This window comes from Rhamphochromis longiceps, linkage group LG11 (genome assembly GCF_057381845.1).
Source record: "Rhamphochromis longiceps isolate RC_006_pf linkage group LG11, R_longiceps_female_GT1.1, whole genome shotgun sequence".
NCBI lineage: Eukaryota > Metazoa > Chordata > Actinopteri > Cichliformes > Cichlidae > Rhamphochromis > Rhamphochromis longiceps.
The window spans coordinates 10,062,712-10,087,448 of record NC_140567.1 but is presented as its reverse complement, the minus strand read 5'-3'; the positions used below and the strand labels follow the sequence as shown (position 1 = coordinate 10,087,448).

At 39.0% G+C, this 24,737-nt stretch overlaps 1 protein-coding gene across 2 annotated transcripts in view; it reads right to left on the bottom strand.

The window, feature by feature from the left end:
* Positions 1-1,102: 1,102 nt before the first annotated feature.
* Positions 1,103-24,737, bottom strand: part of deptor (DEP domain containing MTOR-interacting protein) — a 39,442-nt gene continuing 15,807 nt past the window's right edge. For both annotated transcript variants that reach the window (XM_085422249.1, XM_085422248.1), the window contains exons 5-10: positions 18,260-18,438; positions 13,248-13,430; positions 12,316-12,468; positions 9,024-9,094; positions 8,575-8,679; positions 1,103-4,782 (exon numbers count right to left, since the gene is read on the bottom strand). In XM_085422249.1, coding sequence (XP_085278375.1) covers positions 4,660-4,782; positions 8,575-8,679; positions 9,024-9,094; positions 12,316-12,468; positions 13,248-13,430; positions 18,260-18,438 — 814 coding nt within the window. In that variant the 3' untranslated portion in view covers positions 1,103-4,659. The remainder of the gene's footprint in view (positions 4,783-8,574; positions 8,680-9,023; positions 9,095-12,315; positions 12,469-13,247; positions 13,431-18,259; positions 18,439-24,737) is intronic.

Genomic DNA, 24,737 nt, shown 5'->3' with positions numbered 1-24,737 from the left:
AATAATCTAGAGAGCTAGAACGTTAGTCACATATTAATTTTGTTCGAGTCTGTCGAATAGAAATTGTTTTGACATATAAATTTAGTAATATAGGCTTGGTTAAAATTGACTTTAATAGATTTTAATTTAAAAGATTCTGAAAACTGTCGTTTATTCTGTTTGTAATAAATAATAATGCGCCAAGTATAAAATGGATCAATAAATGTATACTATATATACACATCTTTTTCTCATTTCTTAAAAAAAATAAAATTTACATGTTTTAATAACAAAACACATTTTAACACATCTTTGTGTCAAAATAACACATCTGTGTGTTGACTTACTTTAACAGAAGATGTGTTAAAGGAGCAGACACATTATTTTGTGTTAAAACTGACACATCATGTGTTGTCCCTGAGCAGATACAGCACATGTGTTAAAATCTAACACATGATGTGTCAGTTTTAACACATCACTGCTAAGCGTGTATTTGCCAGTGACAGTCAAGAGATAACTTCAGGTATTGTATTGTAAATATTGCACCTTTTGAAGGTAGCAAACAAACGTTGATGTTGATCTACCATGTAGACATCCCAGTCTCAGAAAACATTTGTACTAAACCTTCATCAGATGGGTGGTATTGACAAATTTGACCAAACTGATAAAAGACCGAACCTAAAGGCTTTTTTGTATTTATTATTTTAGCCAAAACAAACACTTTCTTCAGTATTTCTTTCTTTAACTGTTTACACAGAAAGGTTGGGAACCATGTACTGCAATAGGGCATTGTGTGTGCTGACTCCAGGGAAAAAAATTGGTGATCATTGTACAACTGATACATCTGAGGTATGAAGGAAAACCAGGCGAAGTGTGACAAAGAAATACAGAATGTAATTACTTGTACAGCTGCTGTTATTGTGTATATATATATATTTATTTTATACACAATAGTTTTTTTATTTTTATTTTCAACTTTAATTTATATATTTTAAAATAACTATCTTTATCCTTATCAAAAAGGTGAAATTTAGTCATACTAAGTGCATGAAGAGGTTCAGACAGTCCTGAGGATGAAACCACAAGCACAATGAATTTGTGAAATCAGTTTATTTATTTGACACTTGATCAGCTCTTTAATACATTCGAACTTACAATGAGATTTAGCTTTTTTGTGAAAAACAGACTGCTACTGTCAGCTTTTGTTGTTCTGATAACAAACATTCAATCTCGGATAGCAGAAAAAAAGAACAAACAGCTGTGCTGAAAATGTGTAACCTCTCATAGCCAAGAATCCCCATTGATCTTATTACACATTAAAGTTGAAGTATAGAACCGGCAACGGCACAAAAACGAAGACAGCGGTGATGTACGTTCTGTCAGATCAAATGACTGTGCATTTGTTATCTATACAACACTGATTGTCACTAAAACTGAAGCTGTGGTGACTTGGAGCAACCACCTTGCAAAGTTGCAAATGACTGAACAGAGAAGAGAATGAGAGGGGGGAAAAGAGGAGGAACAAAGTGACCACCATCTCTTATTGGCAGCAAACTCAGGTCTTAAGGCAAACGCTTTCGGTTAACAGTCAGCAAACTCATAAGCCAACCTGGCACAACCCCTTCAAGATTTAACACTCTTGAAACTTTCTTCTCCTCCAAATCAAACTGTCATCTGCTTCTGTCCAATGAAACTGCATCAAACATTATCTACAGAAGAAAATCACAGATCACTTTCCAGATGCACAAAAGAAGAATTACTAAGTTACAAACTGCATATAGATGAATTTTAATGAGAGAAAACAGAGAAAAATTGAATCCATACCAAGTGTAGATATTAACATTAAAGATTAATGAAATCGCTACATCAGACTAATGAAAACCCAGAGAAGAAATTATTTTGTGCTTTGAGATTTCTTTCTAATAAACATATTGTACGGTTGCTGGGTAAAAGCAAAGTGCAACTACTTGAAAGCGTTTTGGAGAACATTAATACGATACATTAACAGTACAATATATGGCATTATCCATGTAACAACGTGAGCAGATTACAGATTTTGAGGCAAAATTCTGTAAATCTGAGGAGGACATATTCGGCAACAACATATTCCAGCTGTTTAGATCATTGAATGAGTTAGGCCTAAAATCTGCTGTTGTATCTGAAATGATTTGCCAGATAAATCAGATGAAGGAGTGGGCTTTAGATTAGGAGATAAAGCTAAACAAGCACATATTTACATTATTTGACTGCCTACTACATCCAAGCACATTAAGATAAATCAATGAATAGTCGACTGAATTAAGCGGCAACGGCACAAAAACATATTTGGAGGTAGTTCACTAGGACATATTAACTCTACAGTTTGGCTGTAACAACTGTGAATATACTGTGGTTGAAAACAAAGTTTACATTTCTGCATCTGTGTTTTTTTGCAGTAATAATTTCCTCCTCCAGACATGGAATATAGTTTAGTCTAAGACAAAACAAGGAACAAGTGCTGCTCAGGACTACAGACACATAGTGTATGAACGATATGAGTATCACTTATCCATGCTCTGTTTTTTCTAAATTCATGCTAGTATGTATAAACACAAGATGGCACAGTAGTAACATACGCGGGATCCTCATATTATTTAGAGGCTATAATTCAAGCCTGATCTAATCCACTTAGCTTCGAGCTACATCAAGCTGATTCAAGGATTTAAAGATTCATTAGAAACAATTCTCTTATTTACCTTTTTCCCATTGAAGCAGTGAAGTGATAAACCTGAAATCTAAAGAACGAATTCCAAAGCAACGTTATTAAAAAAGAGAAAGATAGCATCATAAACAGTGGATACTTTACTCACGTTTCACATGTTTACTGGTTTACATCACAGTAGGAATACGACCAAAGTGTTTTGGCACAGAGCCTTCATTAGAGCCCAACTCTTATTTCTCTCAGTTTGAAAACTAATTTTGAAAAATGAAGCTATTTCTCGCTCTGAGTAAAACCTGTAGGGTCAAAAGCTTGTTTCCACTACTACGAGAGAATTAAAAAGTGTCATCCGTAGGTCAAAAATCTGTCTTATTATCTCAAAATTCAAGTTAGGTATCTCAAAATTTTAACTTACTGACTCAAACTTATGAAAAAGTTAAAATGAAACCTTCAGAAAAAGCTGGAAAAAAGTCCCCAAAATGAACAAAATGTTCTTTGATTCTGAGGAAAACTGCTCCCTTTATTTAAAATGATTGAATATTCAGGCGTGTCGCTCATTTATCTGCTACTGGAGACAAAAATCAGACAAGGCCATCATACATTAAATTTCTGTACATATACATCTTTTCTTATCTGTCTGAAAACTCTTTAGCGCATACACGATATGGTGCTTGATGTGTAACTGCGCCGCATGTACAGATAATAAAGGAGAAAAGGATGTGGGGGAGGGGCGGAGGAAGTCATTCTTCCACATTAGTTTCAAATTAGGGAAGTCTGATTGAATCAAATTCCCCCCAAAAAGGACGCTTCAGTCAACCAAGTGCTTTGGTTGTTTACTTCTTATCTTTATTATACATCAAACATCAAATGATATATAAAAGTTAAAAGGTCAATCAAATGTTCTCTAAGTTTACATTAAGGCTGGTTGGTATGACTCCAATTAGAGTCATTTTTATTTTTAGTATTCCCTCTTTTGGCAATTCTTAATGGTATGTAACACATCTTGTGTCCACATCTCAAAGGCAAGTATAACAGAAACCTCCGAATTCTTTTAAAAAAACTACAGACAGTGATATTGTCGGTCACTGTCTATTTTCTAGGCTGCATATAAGGTTAAAGTGCCTAACAGAGCGCTGTCACGGGTAATCAGAATAGGTTACAAGGTTTAATGGGAGACAGGTTTTCTAAAGCCAGACTTCTAAACTTTGTGTCTGTAAGTCTTTAATTGCTTTTCTATATACAATGTGCTTATTAATGTAGCATGTAAGTTTATCGCCTTTATAACATTCTTAGCAGCTAGGAAAAAATCTACCTCAACATCGATTAAGTTGGTATTTTACATTTTCCACATGGCGACGGCAGGTGTTTGTCTTTTCCCGTTGAACATAATGGTTCCATTATGGCACCCCTGAAAACCCTGAAATTACATGTAGTAGCAGTGTGAAGTGTGTCTTCCTGTCCTTCTCAGCAGAGGGCAGTGTTGAGCCACCAGGAACAGCTCACTGGAGTAGAGGTTGCTTTCATGGCGCCATGAAATATTCGTCCTCATTTTCAGCTTTCTACTCTCTGATCCACGAGTTATAATGGCAAAACTTAATTTCACATCTTCTCACATCCTTTGAACACACTCTCCAGGGTGAGTTTTCTGACTCCAAGCTCTTCCGTGGTGTCTGTTTTGGTTCTGTGTGTCAGTGTGTGAGTGCGCACACCACGAAACCAAAGGAAAAAAATCCAAAACAACCTAGTTTCTCCAAATATTGACTCGTTTGCTTGACTACAATAGCCTCATTTTTAAGCACACACACAGTTTCTTGGTTATCCACCTTGTTCAAACAATGCTGGAACAGAGCTAGTGAGACGTGGTTTCAAGTCTTCAGTGTTTCGCTCTCGATGGGGTTTTGAGGTTAAGTACTACTTCAGTCCCCACATTTTTTCCTGCATTACTCTTCTGAGAGGTTTCCTCTTGGAGCTCTCTTTAATGCTTACACCTCCTCCATCACTTCCATGACAATCGTCCGCGGACCGGTCAGGATCAGGTTGCTGACGGTTCGGTAGTCGTGACAGAGGACGTTCAATCCGTTCACCGCCACCACGAACTGACACACCTGGAGAAAGTTGACAGAAACAGGAGACATGCTTGATCACCTTTAATGCCACTCATAGAGAAAAAAGAAAAGAGGCAGATAGCGATATATTTAATTATAGCTGCAAAAAACTCCCCAGATATTTACAAATAAATAAATAAGGGCACAACTATTTGATTTGAAATTACGAATTAATTATATTTACCTACAAATACATAACGGTAGACACACATAAATAAGGAGTTAACAAGTCAGGTTTTTACAGGAAACAATTATACCATACGTAAGTAATGTGTGAGTAATTTTGATGAGCAATTTTGAGTATTGATGTGCTATTATTCAACTGTATTTTTATTTTATCAACATAAATGTGATGAGGACTATTCTCTCTTACCAACTTACAAGAATAAAAAGATCCCATCAAAATTTGCAGCCCTATGTGATCTGATAATGGAGAAATTCATTGTCCTACTTCATAATACAACCCACACGCTGAAAAGTGCAGTGTACTTACAATGAAAGTTACTCATACATTACCTACAATTACTCACAGTATAGTTATTTCTTTGTTTCTTATAAAAACCTGACTTGTTATATAATACAGGTGTATTTATCTTTAAGGGCTTGTAAGCAAATATAATTATATTGTAATTTCAAATAAAGTACATTGAAATTCCTTTTAATTACAGGGAAATTATACCCTTAGTCGTGGCCCACATTGCAAAGTTTTACAAAAAGCCATCAGGCCTACAGAAGAATTCGAATTTTATTCTACAAAGCCGAAATCTACATTTGCTGCAATGAAAGACAGCCTGCTATACTTTATCCAAACTGTGCTTCTCTCTGTATCAAGTTTTCATCTGTAAAGCTCTACGGTCAAAGCTTATAAGTATAAACTATAGCTGCCTTACTCCTGCCTTACAGTTCTTTGGGCTTTAAGTTGGGAAAGCACATCACTGAGGGGATAGTGTGAGTGCCCTTTGGTCTTGTTAAATGTTCACTTATATTAATAGACAAAAAAGTGTCTACATCTAGTAAGTCTGTTCTTTCGTCAAAATTATAACAGTAAATTAAAGACACATGTTATTAATAACCTGCCCCAGCAAAAGCTAATAAATCCCCTACACTCTCATCTGAATAAGTTTAAGGCTTATTTTAAAACACAAAAACAACCTAAAAAAAAACTTGGAAGCTTTAAGTTGTGAGCATTCAAAGCAATAGGTGGCCATCTTTTATATACAGTCTATGAACAATTATACAAAGGAGCATTTGGCCGTCCTTCACTTTAACATGCAAGAGTGCAAATGCTTCTGGGTTGTCTTTTTTTTTTATCAGCACAAGTTTCAGTGTCAACACATGTAACCTAACACAGGTGTCAGTGAGCACAGAGCACAGTCATAGCTCAAAACTGTGAGCTCACTGATGTAAAAAATATAACTGAGTTTGAATAACAAGAGGTACAACATGATTGCCTCACTCCAAACCACTCCTGTCACGCCTGAATGCCCCCTATGTTATCGTTTAACCACTTCTGCAGCTGCAGATAAAAATAAGGCGTCTTTTCAAAACTGCCTTCTAGCTGCCGTTATTGCAACATGATCCTGCTGCTGTGTTTTTTGCAAACTTTTAAACCACATACTCACTCACATAAGCACTCCCTGCTTTACTGGCCCCTAAAAGTTTTTTTTTTTTTTTCTCTTCACGATGCCAAAAAAGATCGATTAAGAACAAAAGCACCTCATTATTCTGATATTTTAATAGCCCATAAATCAACCACGTGCAGACAGCCGAGGAAAGATTGAAGAAAAACAAACTCTAACAGATAGTTTATTGACTGTGCATACAGGAAACATTATGCATGTGGAAAATTTCTTGGAGTGAACAGCTACCTAAACTTGCCTGTTACACAGAAAAGTGAACACATGCAGAGAGCGGCCTCTAGGAATATTCTCACGGCAATCGTTGCTCAGTGTTTTTCCAGCACTCCTAAATGTTTCTGTGCTAGAAAGCTCAAAATAGGCAAAGGAAATAAGAGGAAAGAGAGATTAAGTGTGATGAAGAAGAGGGGGAAAAAAACGCCAGGCTGCTAATCCTATGTAGCAGAGGAATTTAAGACCCTCACTGTAATCACACCCAGATCTCTACGGGCTATACTGCACTATTTTCAGAGCCAAAACAGTCTTCTTCATTCTTCTTCATTTGACCATCTCATCTTTATCTTTGGTTCCCTGAATTCATCTCTCTAGTCTACCTTTCCTTCCAATATCTTTAACTATCTTTAAACTACTCCCCATCTTATCCCTCCTCTTTCTCCCCTATCCAAACATTCCTTCTCTCGGGCTGCAGGGTTGTTAATCTTGGCTGGACCCTAGCTGGACGAAATGTTTCCCTGTGCTGAGATGGTTAAAACCCCTCTCACAAAGTGAAATGACAGAAACAGGAAAAGATGCAACAAGTTAAAAGGTGTGTGAAACGACTCGGCTGTAATCTGAAGACGATGACTTGTCGCTTTTTTGGATTTTTGCCTGGACTGTAGTTTCAACATCTGACAACATGACGCCCCTCTCAGGACTGCGATCTTCTTTCATTAAACAGTAATAAAAACACTCAGGTGAGGTGGAACCGCCGAGGAAACGTGAGGAGTGCGATTAACTCCACACAAATAAACTGATGACGATACTGCACACACCGCTGCACACGAGGAACTTAATGTACAAACCTGACACGATGGAAATCAGATAAAGCTAATGTAATAATCTGGTTTTTGGCGTGGTATTTATTGGCTTAATGGGTATAAAAGATGCTCAACACAAACAGACCATGTTAAATGTTTAATAAAAATGGTGCACAATTAAAACAGCTTCCACATGAGGTCTTCATATTTTGTCCCAATTAAGTCCAAAATAAGTTTAACACACGTGAAACGCTCTCTGAGCGACAACACCTTTATGACTGACTTGAACATGTTTCTATGGTAATAATCAGTCACCAGAGCAGAAGTGATATTATTTCCAGAGGCTCTTTCCTCTTTTAGTGCTAATACTCAAACTCATCTCCTCTACCTACTTCCTCCTCTTCCAGTTTTCATCTTCAGCTCATGTGTCTTCGCTATGGCAACCATCCTTTCTTTCAGTCAGTTGCACACATTTTCTCCTTTAATTAAAAGAAAACATCCCTGTAACAGAACAACTAAATGATGTGTACTAAAGGATATGGAAAGTGATATGTACACAAGAAAGCCCTTTTGCTTCCATCGGTGACCACCCTACATGAGTAACACGCTATCAATAATTAATTTCTTGTTTTTCAGGCTCCTTCTACAATTTTTTTCAGTCATTGCACTCTGGCCCCGCTCTCCATGTTGTGGTAAAGTTGCTGTGCTCTGCATTCCCAGGATTCCTTGCTGCCATTCTGTTGACATACCTTCATGGCAGCTGTAGCAGCACAGCTACCATTATCCTTTCATACTCCTTGATTTTTTCCCCACCCCTACTACAGCACATTTGTGCCACTCTTTCCTCCCATCCTAGCATCCTCCTCCTGTGGGCTGAATCTACAAAAAGAATCCTTAAACTCTTGTTTGACATTTAAATGCTTCTCCGACAGTCTACAGACTTAACGGAGCTGCCCTCTTGAAATCAAAATCCACAGCAAAAAGCATCCGCAGAGGTGCAAAAAGCAAGTTTATGTCTCAGATTTCACTAAGAAGTGCGTGTAGTACATCTATTGTTCTTCTCTTCAATTCATCTGATGACAGAAGCCTGCAGGGGTTCATCATTCTTTCAGGAGTTCACACATTTCTACCAGTCTTACCTTCATGCCAGCAGCGGCAGCAGGTCCACCTGGATCCACAGCCTGGATGTGACAGGGTTTGCTTCCTCGCACCACAAACCCCCAGCCCACAGCATCGCCTATAATCTGAGGACAACAGCAGCAGATGAGACGCAGAATATCTCACTTCTTTTCAATCCCATGCTCAGTGACTTTAGATGGTGAAATAATGTACTTTAAAGTACTGTTTGCACATTATACTTTGGATTTTTGTCGTGTGATGCTCAGCTGAGACTCTTTGGTGATCACACTTAACTTAAAAAGAATAGGGAGGGATGTATGTGTGCTGTCTGCTTACGCCCATGAATCATGGGACCTTTCACATATATTCGCGTGTGTCTGTGTGTGTGTGAGGACATGTGTGATTGCTCAAATAGTCTCCGTTAGACCTCAGCTCTCTGTGTGCGAGTGTGTGTCTGTGTGTGTCCTACAGTGAATGTCTTCTTTATAAAAGGTCCTCCTGGTCTCTGCAGCTCCTCTGGACTCACTTGTCTCTTCAGGACTGTTGAGAAAGACACATCAACACAACACACAATGTTACAGCAATAAGACGACACACTGGCTTGGGCATGCACACATGAAACAGGTCTATTTTTGGTTAAACATGTACGTGTGTGTGTAGAAACTATGAGTGTTGGTCACATGCTAATAATGCCTTTGAGGCACCCTGCTTCCTGAAACAGTATAGCTTTCCTTCCTCTAGTCCAACTTCCCCTTACCAGTACTTGCATCGACATGACTCTCCACAAGGATCCAAAAGACTTTTGTGTCTTATTAATTAATTAGATTAAATTAATTGGAAATGTCCTCATTTTAAGGAGGAAAAATGAAAAGAAATTGGAGAGCAAAAGGTGAGATACAAAAGTTAAAATAAATAAGATCTTTCAATGCTCTTTAGACAATGCTCTTTATTAACAACTTTTCTTAGGCTTGGTGATCGCATTATTACTGACTGCTATGATTTATGAGCATTTATGATGAGTCTGTGAATGAAGCTATAGTTGCTTTATGCGATGTAATGGCCATAAGTATGAAGCGTCTGACCATAGTTTTTCCAACTAAAGCCTCTCCAGGACATTAAACTAATTGATTTCCCGCTAGCTGTTCCCACTCATCTATTGGACATTTCCTTCACTTTGTTGTTTTCCTTCCTTTAGGTCAGGTCCATTGACCTTTTCCATATCATCTTCTTAAATATTTTATCAATATGGTGTCTCAGTCAAAGAAGCCCTGACTGGCCAAACCAAAGTTGTTTGTTCCAGTTTTGAAAGCTTTTTTATTGAAGATTAAGTCCAGACAGATATTCATGCCTCACTCCTTTTGCTTTTTTCTAGTTTATATCCATGTGAATGTGAGTGCGAATGGTTTTCTGTCTCTATGTTTTAAGTTTTCTTATGCAGGGTGGTGTTTCAGTTCCTCATCTCCTATAATAGGACCTATCATAGGGCTGCATATGTTTAGCTGATAGGCTTTTAAGAGTAGCCAGATCTCCTTTACCACTGGAGAATTGGAGGGTCTAACAAACTCTTATGTCTATAGCCTCTGTAAAGTAGAAAAATACAAATAAGTAAGCAGCTTTCAGCCTTTGTGTGCACATTGAGTTCAGATTTCAACAGGTGCTTAGTATTTAATAACAAACTATAAATCAACTCGATATGTGCCGCAAAGATCACTGAATAACTCTCAAAAATCTAAAAGCAAAAAATGCAAGGACATTAGAAAGCCAGTGGCCCGTGCTTGACAAATCACTTATGGTCTACATCGCAACACTTAACTGTAATCTGATAAAGAAGAGGAAGTGAAGTGCAAAGGACCGCTAATCCTCTAGAGCTGGAAATTTTCATAATCTCTCTGTGGAATTCCAATCTGATCAGATATACAGGACAATTTCTCTTAACATTCTGTTATCTGCCCCCTTTGTGTCACGATGACATAACCTTTTTTAATGGTGTGACTTTATAGAAACAAAACACTGGTCAAAGCTCACCCCATTCATCTTATATGGAGTTTCTTCCTCCTCGTATGTGAAGCAAAAGAGAAATACCCTTACTCTGTGTGTGTGTGTGTGTGTGTGTGTGTGTGTGTGTATGTGTGTGTGTGTGTGTGTGTGTGTGTGTGTGTGTGTGTGTGTGTGTGTGTGTGTGTGTGTGTGTGTGCCTTCCTCTTCCTGCTCATTGTGCACCATTGAGCAAGTGCTAATGTAAAAGGGGGGGCTGCTGGCACAAAGAAACTCTTGTCGAGGACTCTGCTTGAATCAAACACATCAGAGGACACCTCAAAGTAGCCAAAATAAAACACTCAGAAACACACACACGGCTCAAGGGCGTCACTGCCAAGTTTTCAAATCTGCACAGAGAATTTAAAGCCGTTCATTTCCAAATGACAGGTATGATTGTCACTTTCCTTTAAGCAGTGCATATCTGCTTTCCACTGAAGTAAACGTGCGCTCATTAGGATTTTTCTTCAGCATGTCTTCCCACAGAAAAACAAGCTAATTCACAGTTTGCGATAGAATAAATGTGGGTTAAGCAGTCTGTTATATGACCTGTTGTGAGTCTTCTATGCGTTTAGTTGTCAAGTTTGTAATATGGATATTTGTCAATTTGAATTATATAGGATTTCAACTAGTCCACCTGACGCCTCTCTCACTGACGGCAGCTGATTCTCACGCTTCATTTCCTTCTTTCCAACTGAGCAAGTCTGAAGCCTAATTTAGTAACTTTAATTTCAAAAAACACAAAGTAAAATATCTAGTGAGAAACCTGCTGTGCAGTGGAGGTCTTGTGTTCCTGCTACACAAACAGCTCTCTTTCTGTTTTTTTGTTTTTTTACCACAGGAGTGTCAAACATACAGCTGGCCTGGCCCCCAGACATCACCCATGACCTGGCTTATTGCAACAAACTAACTAAGCACCAGATAACAGTGTTTTGCTTTAAGTGTTACATTAAAGAACAGAAAAGTTCCTATTTTTCAGCATTTACAATAGAAATGTTTCTCTTTTTTGTTATATTGAGTCACTGGTTAAAAGAACAGCACAACAACCTTTTCTGTCATTTTAAGCATTTAGTCATTAAAGTTTACGTCAGGGGACCTGTGCTGATTTTTTATTTATTTATGTAATATTTCTTTATACAATGTGGAAAAACTCTTTTCAAAATTTAATTTATTTTTCTTAAGAAATCTTATGGAATAAATGTGTGCTTGGATTTCTTTACACTAAAAGGACGGGGAACAGTTTGTAGATCCACACAAGCTCAAACTGGGCTCTGTGTGCACCACTACATAAAAAGGGTTTTGACACCTCTGGTTTAGCACGTGACAGAGCTGCATGCAGCAGCACACAGACTGAAGCTGTCCACTGTCTAAGAGAAAAAGTCAGAAGTTCTTTGCTTCTCTAAATGACCGCTTTAAAAATCCAAAGTAGAGCCACTATATTAAAAAATAACTTTACAATTAGTAAATAACATGAATCTGTCAGTAAGAACACACAACAACTAAAATCATTTGGACTTATTCCCATTTATTAATGAGGTTAGTTTAAACTATTATAACTGCCACTGTCTACTGAAGACTTCATTTAACTCTATATGCAGCAACTTTAAACCACAGCTTTAGAAAACCTGACAGTTAAGCGACGATATAGTTCTTGCTCCATAGTTTTTTTTATGTTCAGTGGGAGTGGGGCCCATTACAAAATACACTCGATATCTATGTTGTCATACCAGATTTAGGGTTGCAAAGGACAGGCGGACTGCTGCTGAGCGTAGGACTGCTGCTGTAATAACCACTGCTGCAATAACCGATGCTGCCACAGCTGCTGCTCATGCTGCTCCGACGAACTCCGACAGACACCTTTATCTCTTTTGTGGGACTCACTGAGACAGAGAAACACAAACTGAGTTGTTAGTCTGAAAGACAGCCAGAAAAAAGAGAAAGAAGGCAAAGCAGAATAAAGGCTTGATTTACAGTTCACCAGTGTGGCCTCTGGAGCTGCAGACCAATCTAAAGACAGGAAAAACCAGCACTACATAGAGCCCCTTACTTCATTCATATAAAATATTGAGTCTTTTCTCATTGGAATATATTGTGTAACCTCCTAAGTAGGTTAGACTTTTAATAACTATTTAATAGTTTTAAATGTGCATGCTTAACTTTCTCTTTGTTTTGCCATATTTTTTGTGCCACTTTGGTGAGACAGAGACTTTGTGCTCTGCTCTTATGCCTAGTAACACAAACAGGGCTGCTCTGTTATCTTCATAAGGCAGACACCACCAAGGACACAGGTTACGGAGAGTGGATTTGGGTATGTGTGTCAACAGAAGATAAGGCAAACTGGATAAATATGCCACTGAATCAAATAACCAGGGGCAATATTTAAACTGCTTAATAAGAGTAATGTTTCATGAACACATGGACACAGTGAAGGTTTCCTATGAAAGGTGACAAACTTCCCAAGGTCTCTACCAAACGTCTGCGAATACTCTCACGGAGGAGCTGGGGTTCAGCAAAAGTTTAGATTTAAAAAACAATGTTTTACTTTTAAAATGACTGAAAGGAGGACACAGATTATTTAGCTGATCTGTCAGTTTGGAATTAAAGGAAATAATGAAGCAAAGCTTTTACACAGTTACTGAGAGTCAGATGGAGTGTGCACCTGAGAGAAAGCTGGTGTTGCCTCCGTCAGAGCTTTGTTTCCGGAGACAGAAGGGACTGTCGTGGCTCTCTGGGATGCTGCGCCCTCGCTCGTGAAGAAGTTCAATCAGTCGCCGACGTCGCCGGAAGTTCATCCTGAACTGGTAGAGGAGCGGCCCATCAACAAAGTGATTCTTGTTGGTGACTAATAACAGGGAAAATGGACATGAAGATCATAAATACGTTTTGTTATGTATCTGAAATGTATAAGCTTACTCCTATTGAGCCTTGATCTAGAACCTCAAACGCAAGTAACAATTTCCCTGGAGCTGCGCTAGAACACGATGACCACTGAGAGCACTGACCTCACTTATTTTCGCTGTGCTGATAAGATGAGATATGAGTACATTTTTATCAAAATTAACAAGCATGCCAAGGTGAAACTAATCACGTAAACCAGTCAAACTGCTGTCAATGTCACTGCTCTTACTGTGGTTTCAAAAGAGGTGAGATGCACAGTTTGAGAGAGAGAAGAGAAGCTGATATTGTCTTCTTCCTGGCTGAAGAGTCACATAATGCCCGCGTGATGTCTTTTTTAACCCCCTCAAAGTATTTTGGGGGTTTTAATCTTTTCAACCAACCAGCTATAGACAGAAACCCAATTTCCTGTTTCAGGTTATGTAAGTTAACCTCTTGAAGCCAGATTATTGCCGTCTAGAAATGAGTTCCTGTTAATACTCACCCACAAAACAATGCAAAACAGCACAATACAGTCAGGGGGTGGGTCTGTGACCCAGCGTCTTTTCATTTATTTAGTATCGTTGATTTCCTATGTTAAAATAATGTTAAATTCAGGTGTTATTCTTAAGTTAAGGGTGTAGTTGAGTTTTTTTGTATTCTGTATTACTAATGAGATACGTTAAGTTCTAGTATTATTAGTTTGGTTGAGTTTTTAATCTGGTTTATGTTTCTTCTTCTAATACAGTATGTCATGTGTTTCATGTTGTCCTGTCTATGTCCCATTGTGTTTCCGGTTTTATTTTGAAGAGTCTTGTGTTCCATGTTCATTGTGTTTTGCTTCCCCTGTGGCATTCAGGTTCATTTATGCCAACTGTGTTTCCCCAGGTGTTTCCACTTTCCACATTACCCTTTTGTGTATTTAAGTCCTCTGTCTTCCTCTGTTCTTTGTTTGGTTGTCTGCTGTCTCAACGTCAAGTCACGGCTGGTCACAGAGTTTTATTTCTATTGCTTAGGTTCATGTTTCATGTTATAGTTATAATAGTAATTTAGCTGCTCCCAGTTTAGTTTTGCACCAGCCTTGTCTTGTTTTCCGTTTTTGACATCAGCACAAAATAACCGGCTCGCTTTTTGTTAAAGATTCAGTTCTGTCTCTCCCTTGTCTGCTTTCGGGTCTGCTCCACAAACACACATATATATAAATGTAAAGTTCAGATTTGTGTGTAATGCATTACTGTAATCAAATTACATTCTTCAGTAGTGCAGAGACTCATTACTGTAGTAAATCAAGCATTCACGTTACAGTTCGCACTACAAACGTTTTTCAGTTCAGCACGCGGGCAGACAGAATGTAAAACTGTAAGAATGACTTTCTGTCCAAAGATGAAGCTTACTTTATATACTTCTAATCACAAATAGCTGGAAGAAAATAAAAATCCATCCCAAACAAGAGCTTAAAGGTCTCGGAAGGTTAAAATATAAAGTAAGTTGTAAGAAGAAAGTCTAAATGCGCAGGTGTCCACTAGTGCATGTTATGTTATTACAATAATCATTACATAATGAGCCTTCTCATAGTCATTTCTCATTTATAGGTATCATGCATTTTTATGAGCAACACACATTTGGCTCGTGGCCATGTCATGCATCAATTTTGTGGTTTCTGTCAGCTCAACAAAGTCCCTTTATTGTGTTTTTTAAAAGTAAAAAGCCTGTACTGTGCTTTACACTCCTCTTCACAGACTGACGTGAAATGCTGGTTTTTCTTCTGTAATCTGATTTATCATGTAAAGCCTCACCCCTGGTGATGACAGCTGGCTCCTGGCTCATTGCCTGTTGCACAGTGATATATCAGCCCTGCTCTGTTTAATTTAAGCATTACCTGGAACTCTGTCATCTGCTTATTCTGCCTGTCTGTACCTCATTCAGAAGCACAGTGTAGGAAAACATTTTCCCCAGCGCGCCACACTAAGCACACTGACCAAACACAGGCTTTGGGCCAAACACAAAGTAGATCCATCCAGACCAACCATACATCGTACAGATGAATGTGACTACGGACCACAACAGAAAAGAACAGAAATCTGGCTGGTTTACTCTCCACCCCCTTTATAATGTGTTTTTCATGGGAACTCGGGGTGTGTACGAGTAAGCTATTTATAACTTTACTGCAACACAGTGTTGTTAACAACATACACAGTCCACATATTATTTCTGTAATACTAGAGCACTTATTTTTGCAAGGGGGATGGCAGTGCCGTGTCTCTGTGACGGAGCAAATGAAGTTTTCTATCACCTTAAATAAGTGACGTAACAAGGCTGCTGTTTGTGTTTTTGTGTGTGTGTGTGCATGCGTATGTGTGGAGTAACACCACTTTCCAAGTCCCTCGAGATGCTTAGTTTTGCAACAGTCCTTGAGAGATGGAAACTAGGAAGTGAACAAGAGAAAGAGGGGCCAGATGGACCTACTCTGTGACGACAGGCATTCAGGCTGAAGAGAAGCAGTAGCAAAAGGGAAGAGTTGGTAGGAATAACTTGATAACATATGATAAACCACCTCTCCATCACTCATGTCTTTCCTCTTTCTTTTTCATCTGTAGGTTATCATTGCCTCTCTGTTTAAATCTGTCTGGACTGCAGAACATGGCAACCATGATGTACAGCAGTGGCATTTCAAAAACGTTTTGTTCCGTTTAGCTATCTACAGTCTGGAATCCAGACATGACGACCCCCAACACTGTTGAAGACATATTTTCCTTAATGAAAATACAAAGGTCATGTGATCTCTCTGCAGCAAGCCAAATTAAATCAGGCATGAACGGGAACCAGAGAAATTTCATGATGCAGTTATGACCCAGCAGAAACTCATTCAGGGTCCAAATAACCATCATTCAGCAAAATGCCAACCTGTCATGGAAGCCCTGAACAACAAACGCAGAACCAAAGCCCCTGGAAAAATACTGACATCCACAGTGTGTGAGTCAAGCATGTTCAGGAAAATATCAGCGACACCTTAGCAGGTATTAAACGCACAGTTACAACTGGACACGATATGAATGTATATGTCAGTGATTACCCTCCACACAAAATTGTGTCTGCACAAACACAAGTTTTTAAAACATCAAATTTGTTCACATGCAAAAGCACTTTTAAATCAGTTGAAAGCGACCTTTCGGAAAGGCTCACCTTGCATTTCTGTTTATGCGCATGTGTTTGTTCCTCATGTCTGGGTTTTCCCCCATTTAGCTCCCACGTTCACCTCCTCGCATTTATTCCATGCCTCCCCTCTCTGTCATGTGCGTTGTCACCCATTGTCACTTCCCTGTTCCCTTGTTAAGTCAGAGTGTCTTAGTCCGCCTTTTTTCCTGTTTTATTTTGACAGTCACGTGGTCTATGTTAAGCGTGTTTAGTGTTGCTTCCCCTGTGGCGTCATGTTCGGTGGTATCAGCTGTGTTTCCCATTTGTTTCCAATTCCCCTGATCACGTCCTGTCTGTATATATTGTGTGAGTTTTCCCCCGACCTTTGTCGTCACATCTGCTTTACCCGTGGCTCTCCTGTGTCCCTCCTGTGTTTTCAGGGTTTCTCTAATGCTCAGATTTCTCTAATGTCTTTCCCCCAGTTCAGGCGTTCCTCTGTTTAGTTTGTTTTTATGGTTCTCCCCGTTGGGTATGTCTGCCTTAATAAACGGCACGCTTCAGTTAATTCCTGTTTTCATTTTTTGTGGTCTGCATTTGGGTCCTCACAAAAAACACACGCCTCGCATGTCAACTGCATTGTTACTTCTTTTACATAAGTTCTTCAGTTATCTGTATGATGTTTTAAACATTTCTTTGCATTGGCTTATACTCATCTCATTGAGGATACTGATGAAGAGAAGAGTGATCTCCAACTGTAAACTGCAAAGTGTGCAAAGGCCAGAAACAACAATCCGCTGCTTGGAATATGGCAATAAATCTCTCCAAGAACTTTGCAAAGGTTCCATATAGCAAAGGACGCACATAGAAAGTGATCCTCAAGCTGAGTGTATTTCAGCACCATGCAAGAAACAAAAGCTTGATTTCCAGCAGGTGACAAAAGCACGAGGTTTCTATGGAAGCAACGCTGTTGCCACAGTATTATGTAGTATGTATTAAGTATTATGTGTTTTTTACCAACTAACAGTACATGAAGTGAAAGAGCTTGTGTTCTCATTAGGAAGAGGACTTTTACTGCTATGTAGGCACATAAAGTTTAATAATATACATTTAACTGGCAATCACATGGGTGAAACTGCATCTCAGACAGTGCAAATTAGCACAAAAGTAATGGAGCAATGCCCCAGTGCAAGTAATTACTTTCTATAAGTAATGTATTGAATTAGAATAAAAATATTTTAAAATACTGTAATGTAAAACATTACTTTTTGGGGGATAAATGACACCAGTGCTACTCATAAGCAGTGAAATGCATTCCCAGTCAGTGTGACACTATAATGTGGGTCAATTCAAAATGGCTAGAAGCCCAAAATGGGCAGTGATGAGTTTTAAGGAGCAAAACTAATAAAGATTTCATATTTTAGGCACCCTTTAGAGACCATATTAACCTAGTTTTTGTTGTTAGGTTTGAGGCCTACTTATGGGTATTGCCTAGAAAGAAACTGTAATTTAGGTTGGCTCTATCTAGACATATCTATGACACTAAAACGGTAAACTGGTAAACCCTTTGCTGACTACCAGTTCAACGGGGAGATAAATGATTGTACTGATTAACCAAATAACTGACAGGAGGAAACAAGGCCCTTCCCTTGACTCCATCCTCACCATGCTGGATGATCCCATGTTCAAGAAGCCTCCGCCCCAGCTGTTCAGCCTCCTCCCTGGTTGGCATCTCCCCCTCCTGCAGCAGCCAATCGATGAACTCTGAGGCTACCAGCGTCCGCTCAAACGACTTGCCTTCCTCCTCTCTGGTTTGCAGTAGGTTGTTCTCTGTGTTCATTAATCTATGGAGAAAATTAGAGCGAGCAGAGTAATGAAGTTGAGACCGAGGGAAAGGAGTGATAGTGGGGTGCTGCAGAGATGAAACGGCACATTTGGTGCACGTGGTGCACCTGGCACCGACAAATTTATTTAAAGTTACAGTGATTTTACATAAAAGTCTCACCTAGCTGTTGGAAAATAAAGTAAGGTTTTATGGAAGCTACGAGCCTTTGGTTGAGTGAAAAGTAAACTTTCTTCAGAGGTAGTTCCCTGTGGAGAAAACCTTATAAACCAGCAACTCTGGTCATTCCTTCACTCTCTAATCTTCACTTTCAAAATGCACAAAGCCTGTGCTGTAGCTGTCTCCAGATTAGCACATGAGCAGTGTGCATAAATTCAAGCCATTCCTTAAACCTCATATATCAAACCTACATGATTACAAAGTAAGTACACTGAGGCAAACCTTCTGGATAAGCTTCACTGATAAATGGAGGGTTGTTTTTTGGAATCAGCTGAGTTGAATGTAAAGGCACAAGATTTAATATAGTTTCCACAAAAACACAAAAAACAAAACAAGGATTGCATTAAACAGGTGTTGTAGTCTGTTCTGAGTGGCACCCGGTGACAGACTCAAACAAAAACAGGCATGTGCACGCCTGTAAGGAGCAGAACTGTCGACTCGTTCGCTATCCCACTTTCTCAAAACCACATTCACACCTGTCACTCACACGCAAGCACTCACCAGCCTATACACTTAAGCAATGCCATCAAAGAGCTGTGCAAGTTACAGGGGGCTTTCTGCCATCTGCATGTCAAAACATATGCTTAAAATGAAATACAGCCTCAAAGATGTATTTTCTACGCTGTTGGTCCTGTTCTGCTGGCACAAAACGTATTCCCACATTCAGTTTTAGTGGCTTATCAATCATTCACTGAGCGGTTAATATCACAGCCTGGACTGTGTATTACACACAGATATCATGCATGAATGAATCAGCAGTTTGGAGATTTGTATAAATAATCATAATATTCAAAGAACTTATTCAAAGAAGTAATAATTTCAACATCAGATGCATCCAAAAGCTTTGGGTGATTTGGCTCCAGACTAAGAATCAGCCACTAACTTAACATTTGATCCAAGCAGGACAGAAGAACTAGTGATGGGATAATCTTTAAAGCTATATTAATTTAACTATGGAGGAGACAGTTTCCGTAAGTCCCTACCGGATCAGCGATTCAGTGATGAGATTAAACCCGAATCTGGAGATGACAGACATATTAACGAGAGCTCCTCTGGGCTTTTTTTCCCTTTTTTTTTGTAGAGTTAGAAGAGAAGATGTCACTCCCATGTCTGTGTAGTAACTATTAACTATTTCCAAAGAAACCATCAGATTAGTTTGGCTTAACCAAAGCCAAAAAGCTGTTCAAACCTCTACAGACAAGTGTGCAACTATACTCAGCCAGGAAATTGGCAACATAACCCAAATGCAAAAAGGCACTGGTATAATATGTAAGTTAATGAGCTTTAAACATACTGACAGGTTAAGTGTGTCTCTGTTTCTTGCCTTTATTCTAAGCTAGGCTATGCACTCTATTGCTATCATTGGAGAGTGGCCTTCTCATCTAATTCTCAGAGAAGAGCAACTATGCCAATACATTTCCTGCCATGCATTTATTTATTCGCTTTTTGTATAGGCAATCCACAGTATATCATTAATCAGTATATGTAGTAAGCAAGTTTTACCTGGCACAGACAAACCTCCTACTCTTTCAACATCTCGATGGAGACAAATTAATATTTGATTGGAAAGCTTTAGCGACAAAACCATTAGTCTCCTGACAGAACAGGTTCTGTGCTAAGTAACACAAATAGAGAGACTAATGAAAGAAATGAAAGTAAATGGAAAACTAAATGAAATCCAACTCAGCTGCAGGATGTGAAAAGCCGCCTCTATAAAAAAAGCACATTCATGCTCTCACTGTGGTTCATTAAACTTTGACTGACATCCACAGAAAACCGAAACTAGTCAAGAGAAGAACTATGACGTCACTGAGTTGCTCACAGGGACATAGTGTTATCCTCAAATTTCAACCTTTGGGTTGAGTGAAATATAGAACAAGTGCAAGCCCAGTGTTGCTCAAGTCTTTAGTCATTTAAGGTCACTGGCTGGTTTAGATGCAGAATTTTGAAGGATTGGTGGCTTTACTGGAATAAACTGCTATGGCTCACATTAGCAGCAAACATCATAACATGCTGTTAAAAGAAATGGACACAATGTTCCACAAGATCTGTTTACACAATGCAATTTAATCCATTTTAACAGGTAAAGTCAACAGATCGTGTTATGCTACCTCCAAGGGACAGGCTCAGTGAAGTGAACTCTGAACTTTGAATAGTAACCACTTAAGTAATAGAAAGGACTATGACGCTTTGCATACACATATAAATGGATCATGGAAGCATTAAGTGGAACAAGAGGAGTTGCCACGACCCTGATATGAACTCAGAGTGTCTGTTCAGTCAGTTTACCTAACTCCGAGTGACAAACACTGAGACTTGGCATTTCCCTGCTTTTAAATTTAGTCTTTCATATGGGTGGGGTAGTGATGACTCTATGGCCAAAGAATAGCTTTTAAAGGATGCAACACTAATGGTTATGTAAGATGGGCATGGTGAAGTGGTTTGCACTTCTGTCTCCCACAAGAACCTAACTGGTTTGAATGTATCTTTGTGTGACGGGCATCCTGAAGTCCAAAGGCGTGCTGATTACTGGCCTTCTAAACTGGCTGTAGGTGCAAACAAGAGAGTGAGTGGTGGTCTGCACCTATGATGGGCCGATGACCTGTCCAAGGTTTAGCTCTTCTTAGGGTTTCTAAGAGAAATATAAAGAGAGAATATCTTGTTCTTGTACTTTTAGATTTAACAGCAGCATTTGACATAACTGATCACAGTATTTTGATTGGCAGGTTAAGGTCTTAAGTGAGCATCTCTGGATCATCTCTAGAACGGTTTTCTTCTTACCTCAGATTTTTATCAGTTGCTGCTGACATGTTTATGTTCTCATCTGCCACTTTGTCATGTGGTGTAAACCCAAGGTGCAGCTCTGTTTGCACTACAACCACTTAAGACACATCTTGCGTCTCATATAATTGTTATGCAGATGATATCCAGTTGTATACTTCTTTCTCTCTAACAAATGTTGCAAAAATATCTGTCATTCAAGACTGTATTGATGCTATAAATAACTGGGTGACAGCTAAGTGTCTTTCACCTACACTGGGAAGACTGGTTCTCTTTTGTGTTCCTGACAGCTTTGTTCCCATTGTGATCAACAACCTTGTGTATTTATGAATAAAATGACTGAACCTATGGTGAACATTTGATGATGTACATTTGACTAGGCTCTTCATTTTGATAAACATTAATAGCCTTGTGTGTGACTGCCTCAGTCGAATGGTGTCTAAATCAGAATTAGAAATGATTATTCATGGCTCTGTTTCCTCACAATTGGACTATTTTAGTACACTGGCCTCAGTAAGTCATCTTTGAATCACCTACAGATGGTCCAAAATGTGACTGTGAGGGTACTTAGTAGGTCCTCTAAGTTGTCTCATTTGAAACCAGTTTGAGATTTAGGTGATCACGTTCAGAGCTTTGGATGGTCAAATGCCTGCTTACATTACCAAACTCTTTCTCCCAAATATAAGGTGCAGGTCCCTGAGGTCTTCTGACCAAAACCTGTTGGTGGTTCCTTGTTACAGACTGAAAACTAAAAGAGACTGTGCATTCGAGGTTGCAACTTCTAAACTATGAATGCTCTTCCACTGAGATCTGTGGACTCAACTTTCAAAGAGCAGCTCAAGACTTAATTTGTATAGACTTGCTTTTAACTAGTGGATATTGCTGTAGTTTATTATTAGTTTTGGGGGGGTTTTATTTCCTCTTTTTATGAAGCACTTTGTGATCCTTATCTTGAAAGGTGCTATGAATTATTTTACTTACTTTACCCACCTGCCATCTTATCATGAGTCACGCTATCACAGAATATGAATGGGATTGCAGCAGTGAGGGGTGGTTTTTGGCTGAGCTGCAGGATACCAGGTGGGGCAGATTAATTCAGGGAGCAGTGCCAGGTGGAATGATTGGCTCACCTGCTATAAGTTGCTGATCAACTTCTCTCTTTTATGTATTAGCGTGCAAGGGCTGAATGGGGCGGATGCACTTTTCTCCACTGGGCATGCTCACACAAGTGGACCTTGTGGAGTTTATGCAGTTATGGCTACTTACAGCTTAATAAACTAAATGCATGCACTTCCTTTACACAGACTGTGTAGCAAACACATTATGTGAATGACACCCTGCAGTGCCAAAAAAAACCTTGTCATATCAAATAACCTTTACTTCTACAGTCGTAATCTCAGGCTCTTAAATGAAGGATTAGTTTAACACCTTTACTATGACATAAGTTCACTTTTGCAATGCTGTACTCCAATCTTTTTTTTTGCCTCCATCCTAAAAAGTTTGATTCCTTTTTTGATGAATCTTCCTCTTTTAATCACTTATTATTACGACTTCCTACTGAAACAAAACAAGATTTTCCACCACTGGAAATGTCACATCTCCTCGCAAACATAAAGCAGTGACCACACTCACAGCTATAACTTGTTATGTTAAGGAATTAAAGGTTGTGTGTCTCTGACAGGGAAAAAAACAAAATATAGGTTAAGCATGATGGATGTCTGGAATGCGGAAAAATGGTCACCAATAACGGAAAGTATATACAATTTGCAGCTGAAGTAGAAAACATGTAAAACCACCAGTACACTGAGTGAGCGCTGTGGTTCCTTGAGGCTGACCAGGCTCAGACTGAAGGGCGGCCTTGGGAATGAAAAGCAGTCTCTGCTTTTGAAACTGGTGTGTTTTATAGACTTGACAAGTCCTGTGAAATCAACAAACATCCCTGCCTGCCCTTATCTCGTTGTCTGTACGCACTGATGTGGCAAACGTTGATGAAAAAACATGAAAAAACTCCTGCATGAACGTGGGGAATGACAACAGCAGCGCACAGACAAGAGATTGTATCTTACATCTTGTAATGTACCTAGATTAAATCTCAAATGCTGGCTAAGGTGATCTGCATCAAAGCTGTGCAAATGAAATAATTTCTGTAAAATTTTCATGTTGGCACAGCGTCCTTCCACAGTTCAAAGACATGCATTAGGTTAGGGTTTCCACATTCAAAACTGCGTCTCTCTGCGTTAGCTCGACAGACCTTTATCCTGCCCAGAGTGTACCCTGTCTTTCACCCTTTGACAGCCTGAATAGGCTCCAGCCCCCTATGACACCAAACAGCTGTTGTGTGTGCACCAATGGGTAGAAAACCCACCATCCGTCACCAAAGAACATAACTCACAGGTGCTCCAGTGAGGCTACCAGAAACTACTGCAGGTGTGAATGTATGTGAGGATAGAGCAGTGTTAGGCTAATCTCAAAAAGGCTCAAATTAAGCATGTAGGTGCATTCTATATATATTTGACCTGTTGCCAAAGGCAGCTCGAGATTAAACCGCCAACCCTGAAAACAGTGGGCAGCCTGCTCTACCACCTGAGCCACTTGAATTCAGCTACTCAAAGGTAATTTATTATATCAGAGATCTACATGAGCATGATTATCCTCTGAAACTCTGGGCTCCAAAACTGTGCAGTTTGGGTGCTTCAGATGAGACACTCATCATAAAATATTTTACTGTAATTAATCAAAATTGCACATGACAGAATAAACAGTTTTTGTCAAACAACGAGTCACTAACACTGATGTTTTTGAACCTAAACATTTCAGCTACAACTCTGGATGGTACTTTGACCCTGAACAGGGGTCTCTAAGGTGGAAGAGGTTAAATTCTGTAGAAATTCGGGCATAATCAACAAGAGTGCAAATGCACACACGCACAAACAGCTACATGATAAACAACGTTTTAAAGTGTCCCCTCTGTCGCTTAGGAACTTCTGTCAAAATAACTTCTTGTGGTTTGTTTGCAGTATGTTGTTTATGTTGTTTTGACAGTTGATGGTATCACAGATCAATTAACGTGTGACAAGAACTGTTTATTTTCCAGTAGAAGAAAAAATAGACGTGAAACTGGCTGAAGGAAAAAACACAAAGCTATTTTAATGTACAGAACTGTGCAAAAGTCTTGAGCCAAACCATTTTTATATATGTTGCTGGAAAAATTAGAAATAGGTGCAGTGATTTCTAGATGTTGGCTGCCTTTTGTTCTGTTCTCTATTAAGATGATCCCACACTGCTTCAATAATGTTGAGG